The sequence below is a fragment of the Zerene cesonia genome, chromosome 7, assembly GCF_012273895.1.
Source record: "Zerene cesonia ecotype Mississippi chromosome 7, Zerene_cesonia_1.1, whole genome shotgun sequence".
Taxonomy (NCBI): Eukaryota; Metazoa; Arthropoda; class Insecta; order Lepidoptera; family Pieridae; genus Zerene; species Zerene cesonia.
The window spans coordinates 7,415,832-7,423,666 of record NC_052108.1 but is presented as its reverse complement, the minus strand read 5'-3'; the positions used below and the strand labels follow the sequence as shown (position 1 = coordinate 7,423,666).

The following is a 7,835-nucleotide window of genomic DNA, read 5'->3' as shown; positions in this document are numbered from 1 at the left end:
CCCACAGAGGACCGGCGTGAAATAGCATTCTGCTGTGTTTCGTTCGATGAGTGGAGGAGCCGGAGGCCCATATTCTGACCTTACCCTTCCCAGTCCTTTCCTTTATTCCTCTCGACAATCCTTTCTTAATCCCTTCCCAATTTAAAGTCGGCACTTAAGAGGCGTAAGGTTTGCAATGGACCTTACCTTATGCCACTTAGTAGTAGTTATAGTATACTTCATTTTACTTTCCTTTTTTTTATGAAAACCATCGTCTACCTCTATCATATTATGCTTAATCAGCTTTTCACCCGAGGCTTTGCACTTAACGTTATATGGCGATTTATACAATCCGACTGCGACATAATTATATGCATTTCCTATTTCGAAAACTATATTTTTCAACGGCTAGCTAATTTAAATGTAGATAAAAAGTACTCTCATGATTAAAAGCTTATATTAAAGAGGGTTAATATGATACAGTGAGTGTATTGTAACTTTTCACAGCTAAATTTAATTAACGGGAGCCATATTCAGCCAACAACGATTTAGTATCATACTTTATATTCATATACAATCAACCTTAATTTTTACAATTAGAATTTCTACGTTTGTTCGAGAATTAATTAGATTTGCAATTAGAACCAAATCCGTATTTAACTGTGTATTACTTAAAAATGGCTTTTATAACACATTTCTTAAAGAGAAGGAAAATTCAGTAGCTAATATTGTTTCCTCTAAATAAAACTCAAGTCCAGGCTTAAAGGATACAATAAAAGCTACGAATCTTGGCCAAAGCGCGCTAGTAACGACATGAATTTGTGTTGCTTGTGTAGGTTTAAATTTTAAAACATTACGTTAAAATAAATTCGCTACAGTACAATCTGTATGTGACATAAAGTACAGCTTTTTAATGATAATAAACGATACTTTACGATGGCAACATGTACTAGCTTTTTATTAATCTCCATAAAACACTACATTACTGCGGTAGTCGAGTATGGCATGATTTGGGCTAACTTGCACCGACGGAGTTACCATACAGAAGATCAGCTTATAAAAATAGCGTATATATGAATTTCGTATGAGGGGGAGCCGTAAGCTCGTATCAATTTTCCTTACCCTTCCCAATTCGTTTCGTTTATTCCTGTCATAAATCCTTTAGTTAGTTCACACCTTTTAAAGTCGGCAATCTATTTGCAGGGATGTTAGGCGTAGCAACATTAGGCGACCGGACAAAAAAGAAGACTGTGTTCACACTTTTCTTTATCTACATCTTCTTCTCCATGTTTCTATATACTAAAAAATATTACTTTTAAGACATTTTATCAAGACAACATTGGACAAGAAATAAAAATTACTGAGTTCAAATTAAACCTCATTTTACTATTTCCTCTCATCAATATTATTTATCTCTTTTCATTTTCTTTATTTCTCTAAACTTGTCATTCCATACCAGACACCATTAAAGCTGATTTTATGTGTTTGCGTCCATTTTATATCCACGTTTTACGCAACTTACGAGTATTTATGCAAGTAATATCCCGTTATTCTCGACCCATTTCTCTGTTAGCAAAAATTATGCAAACCTGTTAATCGCAACATGAATATGCATGTAGCGTAATTACGATTCCTTTATTGTTCTTTTACTGGGACAGATAATAAATAAGAAAATATGCTTGTAAGTTGTTATCTATATTTTCAATTTGTTAAGATTACGAAATGTCGGAGTGTCTATTTAATTGTAAGAGGATACATATTTAGCTATGATAATAAAATCAATCGATAGGTATGAGTTCGTGATCGCTTTTTTTATTTTATCTGTAAATATAATATGAATAAAACAACATTATAGAACTTGCAGAAAGCAAGAACGTTTCTAAATCCCAATTTTAATAATAAAGATAAATAAATATGGTATATTAAAAAAAATATTGCTAAATTGCTGCAAGTCTTTTAGCTAAATAATTTCAAATAACAAGTAGCCAATAGGGTAAAGGGACATCACATGGAAATCTCAAATCATTGATATGCAAATGTACATTAGGAATGCAAATGCACGCTAAATGCATATTGATTTAACACACAGCTCACTGCTACTATCTGCAATAACATTTACCATGACAAATCGATGCGGTATTGTTTTTTATTTCTACCAATACTATAAATACGAAAGTTGGTAAGGATGTGTGTGTGTTTGTTACTCTTTCACGCAAAAAGCACTGAACCGATTGCAATGAAATTTGGTATGTAGACAGTTGGATAACTGGAATAACACATACGCAACTTTTTATCCCGACACTCCTACGGGATACGGACTTCCGCGGGTTAAGCCGCGGGGCGTAGCTAGTAGGTAATAAAACAAAAAAGGAAAGAGATTTAGTTTTACAACTTGTGATTTAACTTAATACACTGCAAGAGAAAACGTTTTGTCAACACTATGAATTTAAAATACTTAATCAGGTGGAATCAATCCATCTGCAATCATCTTCTGCCTCTTTGCCTCCTCACGCGCACGACGGTCAGCCTCTTTCTTTTCCTGTTCCGCCTTTTCTTCCTGTGCTTTCTTCATTGCCATCTCAGCCAATGTCTTCTGATCTAGTTTAAAGAAGTTTATTGGCTCCTTAATGTATTTCTCATCCTTAGCATTCATGTTTTCAATAAATTTCACGTAATTAAAAGTTCCATCTTCGGGATTGTACGTTTTGTCCTTAATCGATAATTTAATCCAATCCACAAATTCAATTTCTGTCAACGGTTCACCCCAAACAGTTAGCTCTTCCCTTAATAATTCGAAATCAGCGATTCCTACTTCTTCGTCGTCGTGTGCCAATGCGGCGAAGGCTTTTGTAACTGCTAGTTCGAAGTCATCGCCCCAATTCATTTTAGCTTCAATCATAAACAACCACTCATGGTATTCCACTGTATCCACTAAATCGTCTTCTAGAAATAATCTAAACAGCTCTTTTATTTCCGCAGTTTTTGGGTTAAATCCTAGTTTACGTAGCATATATGGTATTTGTTCGATCTTTACCTATAGACGGAAAAAAGGAATTGTTGTAGTATTGAATACAATTTGAAAAAAAAACATATTAAAATATATTGTTTGAACTAGACGGAAAAACAGCAGGAAAGTGTTATAAATCAACAAACCTTCTCAATATTTTCTTCATCCATAGCTTTAAACAGTTCTTTAAACTTTGCTAAATCATCTGGACCAAAGCAGGCTGGCGGTGGGGGTGGCTTTTTTGGTTTAGGTGGTGGGCCAGTTGCTTTTGCAGGGGGAGGAGGAGGCTCCTTACCTTTACCTTTTCCCTTTTTAGGCGGCATTTTAAACAGAAGGAGGTTCGACTAATTCAGATATCGATAAACAAAAATATGAGTCATTTTATTTTACGATTTTTACTTTCTAATAAATAGCATTGCAATGTTATGACACCTCATGACGTTGACATTTTTAGTCATTGTAGTATATATAATTTATACTTGTCGAAAAAGTATTTAATATTTATGTTGACCTAGACCTAAACTGTGGCCTAGATTTGAATTTCTTGCACCAACTTTCATTCGTGTAGAAGCTAGTAACCAAATACCAGAGCGCAAAGTATTTTCATCTACAATTTACAAGCAACAAGCTTGCATGCTCTTTTGGCAAAGAATTTCAAATTTCAGCCAAATTACTTAGAAGGTAAATTTTCTAGTGTAACCTACCTCCCTTGCATGTTGTGGGTAGTTGGACAATATCAACACTTTGAATTCCTATTTAGATATAAGCTATAGCTAGACGCAAATTCATATCGCTCCATTTATTTTATTATCGACGACTATAGTAACGTCATAATTAAAACCAATACTTTTGTGTTTGAGACTAATAGTTGAAAAACGAACTATTTAATTTTATTTGAATTATGACTTCATTAAATTAATGTGTTTATACTGTTATAAAATACCATGATCTCCACTCAGACAACAGAAATTAAATTTTGGGTCACCACATATTGACCGTGAAATACTCACACGGATAATATCACAAACCGCAAAATAATGAGCTTCCGAAATAAAGCTTTGTCAAATAACAATAAACGTTTCTATACGTATACATGTAATTGAATTGCCTACTATCATTTTAATTACCTAACTATTATTGCAATCGTAATCAAAAGGAAAACGTAAAAAAATTTACAAATTAATACTAGTACCATAAATGAGAATGGAACTCAGCCTGTCTGTTTCCTCATAACACCTAAACCACTGATCTGATTTAGATAAAATTTGGTACAAAGATAGTTTGAGATGAAGATAGTTAAACAAAGTTACTACTATTTATTATATTTATTTATTTACTAATATTTATGAGAATTTTTTAATGAAGAAGAAAACTCCGGAATGTCAGTTTTGATTATTTAATAAATATGTTAAAATATTACTGTTTTTTTTATTATATTGCGCCTGACTACTACCACCATAACCATCCAAAGTCAATCCACTAGAACTGATACTAGAAGCTGTCCATTAGAAGCAGACATGTGTTAATTTCATTAAAGTTTTAAAATATAGAGCATTAACAATTAAAAATTAGCCAACTACCCCTACTTAACCGACAAATTTTCTGAGATTATAATCTAACGATGTGTTAAATATTACAGAGACTTAAATATGTCAACAGTCACCAGGACTGACATCGGACAACCAGCCATAAAAATTTGTACAATCCACAGTCACTATCTGGATACTTGACGCTCCAACATCATAGGCGACTCGCAAAGGTTTACCACAAAAAGTTCTCGACGTATTAAAAAAAATCAAATGATTACAAGGCAAACAGAAAGAAAGAAGACCATTCATCATACTCCTTCTACCTATTAATACCTCCTTAAATCATTTGAGACAAAACATTTTCTTTTTAATAACCTCTATAAATTTAGAAGCAATGACTGAAGAAAATATTTACAACCTCAATTTAGATAAAGCTTACTCTTTACTTTGATGTTTTATTTATTATCCCAAACAAGGCCCCTGTAAAAATATATAATTTTATAAAATAAGCATCTTAAAATACTAGCATAAATACAGGTGAGTATTCCCTCATAAAATTGAAAGCAATTTTTATGGAAACCATTTGATCGTAAAATTGGTGTTAAGACGTTAGTACTTTAACCTCCCATTTATTTTTAGAAAAGTGTGGTGAAGTTATAAATTGTTACTTTATATCATTTTATTATAATATTTAAACAAACAAACACATGCATTTGATTATTACAATCCAGTCTGAATCAAAACCATATTTTGGATGCATTGGATAGATGCACTCGATAATATACTATAATATGTATATAATTATTATTTGTACCTACGTAGCTATAGCGTTGTGATAATTTTGAACCTAAACTGATGCAATTAACTATTTATTTTATTAAGAATTGAATTTAACGCCTGTCAGAATAAAAAAAAAACATTCCTATTTATTTATTCTTAACATGCCGGCACATATTTAATAAAAGGCGGCCTTATTGTTCAGGAGCATTCTCTTTCAGGCAATCTATTTGATTAATGGCTAAGTTTGCGTACCTACAGGTTAACAGCCGATTTTTTTTTGACGTCATATTATTTAACTTTATACTTTGTCTCCTGTAATCTCATGTATAATAATATTTACAAACGTAAGAGAATGTTCGAGCAGAATGCTCGAATCTGCAATAATCGTATTGTATCCGTATTTCAGTTAGAGATCTTTTCTGCTATTCTTTTTCCATCGCTATGAGTAATTTACTTTTTACCTCGTACATATTACTGTATGGATTAATTTTAAATATAAGGTTTTATATATTTTTATATATATATTTTTGCAATTTAACACACACAGTTTAAATGTGTCAAACATAACACGGTATAAAAAAATAGCTTAGTTTTTGTAACAAAATTAATACACATGTTCAAGAAACTCGTATTTGTTTTACAAAAAGTATAATTTTAGAAAAAATTAAGTGTCAAACGTCTATAATTTGACATTGACGTAGAATACAAACTACCAACTGCCAAACCCAAGCAAGCCCCCTAACCCCGCTGCCCGCATTCCCAGATTCTCATTATAGGCATCAAAGAAAGTGTAAACATAAAACAATTACTATTTGTGATTGTGAAAGCGAACCGAGTTAACTGTTAACGATTTAACCTGCCACTTGGAAGCTATAAAGCGGTCTGTAGAAAATTTTGTACTTTATTTCTTCTTGCCCAAAATAAAAACATTCTATTTATCTCATTCACGTATTTGACAAACATTATTAAGGTAATTAGTTTAATGAGACTGACTTTATTTTATTGATCATTGAAAGTTACAATTGTTTTTTGTTTAACGATGTTTTATTTAATTTCAGATATGGCCACTTTGGAAGATAAAATTCTTGGTGAAAAACTGCATAATTATTGCAGTAGTAGTGAAGATGAAGGTTCGGAAGACGAAGGTAATGCAAGTGGAGACGAGGATAAAGCAATAAAGACATCTGCTACAGCTGCGGAGCCTCCTCCAGTTAATAGTTGGACTGGTTCTGCTAGCAACACAGGCCCTAAAGGGGTGTTAGAGGATTGGCGTAGATTCAAACAGTTAGAAGCTGAAAACCGAAAGGAGCTAGAAAAAGAACGCATAGCACTGGCTAAGAAGCTTACATTATCTGTTAAAACACAGAGAGAAGAAGAGAAAGAAAAAGAAATAGATGAAATTGAAGATGAATTGAATGAGCTTATTGATGAAGGATTTCTCATGAAGTATCAACAGCAAAGAATGCAAGAACTTATGGCTCAACTTCAAAAGGCACCTAAGTTTGGGTCTGTACAAACACTGAACAGCCAAGATGAATTTTTGAACTCTATAGATAAAGAAGACCCTAAAGTTGCTGTCATTATACACATCTACAGCAATAAAAACAGAGCATGTGAGACAATGGATGGGTGTTTGAACATCCTAGCTTCAGATTATCCAGCGATAAAGTTCTGCCGTATTGCAGCTGATATAACAGGCTTAAGTCGACATTTCAGAGTTGATGGAGTTCCAGCGCTTTTGGTATACAAGGCTGGACAAATAATAGGAAACTTTGTTCAGTTAGCTACTGAATTGGGGAATGATTTCTTTGCTCCAGATGTTGAGAAATTTCTTATAGAATATGGTATGCTGCCTGAAAAGTAGACATTAGTTATAGACATAGTATAAATGTGCTCTTAATAGATGCAAACTTTTGTGTAAGTGAAAAGTAGTTTACTTTTCCTATGAGTGTGATAGATGTAAGGAATGTGTTAATACATTGTTTTTTTTTATTTACTCATCTAAGCAAATTTATCTTTTTTTTATTATTATTTTGGATGTATTTTAAAGGTTTAAATTTTGTACTGAATAACGATATTATGTGTTCAAAAATGCATGTATTATGAAGTTAAGTTAAATTAATTACATACACATTTGATATTACAAAGCAGAGAAAACAAAAAATTATCACATAAAAATTGGATTATACTTAAGTAATAGTTGTGTTCATCTAAACCCACCGTAAATATTGTTTAATAGGATTGGTGAAAATTTCAAATCTTATATCATGCATATAATCATTTGATTTAATTTTTACAGAATGTTGCTTGTATGTTTAGACTTTCTAATCTACAAAATTGTTATAATAATTAAATGATTCTATGTTTGTGAACAGAATTTCCACACTTAAAAAATTTAATTAAACTTAAAATTGTTTATTTATGCTATCCATGAAAGACTTTCATTGAAAGGATGCATTAAAAGTAATTAGGTTCAGTACCTAACTTATCCAGTTTAATATTATTCTTTCAAAATGTCTCATTATTATATTTTACTATCT

General features: G+C 32.0%; 2 protein-coding genes across 3 annotated transcripts; one reads left to right on the top strand and one right to left on the bottom strand.

The window, feature by feature from the left end:
* Positions 1-2,434: 2,434 nt before the first annotated feature.
* On the bottom strand, positions 2,435-3,309 carry LOC119828300 (calmodulin-2-like). The gene is made up of 2 exons (XM_038350421.1): positions 3,133-3,309; positions 2,435-3,013 (listed from the first exon to the last, which is right to left on the bottom strand). The coding sequence occupies exons 1-2, from the start codon at positions 3,307-3,309 to the stop codon at positions 2,435-2,437; spliced, it is 756 nt and encodes a 251-aa protein (XP_038206349.1).
* Positions 3,310-6,022: 2,713 nt separating this feature from the next.
* LOC119840641 (phosducin-like protein) lies at positions 6,023-7,402 on the top strand. Of its 2 annotated transcripts, none has more exons than XM_038367325.1 (2): positions 6,023-6,175; positions 6,354-7,402. In XM_038367325.1, the coding sequence occupies exon 2, from the start codon at positions 6,356-6,358 to the stop codon at positions 7,157-7,159; it is 804 nt and encodes a 267-aa protein (XP_038223253.1). In that variant the 5' UTR covers positions 6,023-6,175; positions 6,354-6,355; the 3' UTR covers positions 7,160-7,402. The 2 variants fall into 2 exon arrangements, with proteins under 2 accessions (XP_038223253.1, XP_038223254.1); XM_038367326.1 differs by having other exon boundaries at positions 6,023-6,265.
* Positions 7,403-7,835: the final 433 nt, after the last annotated feature.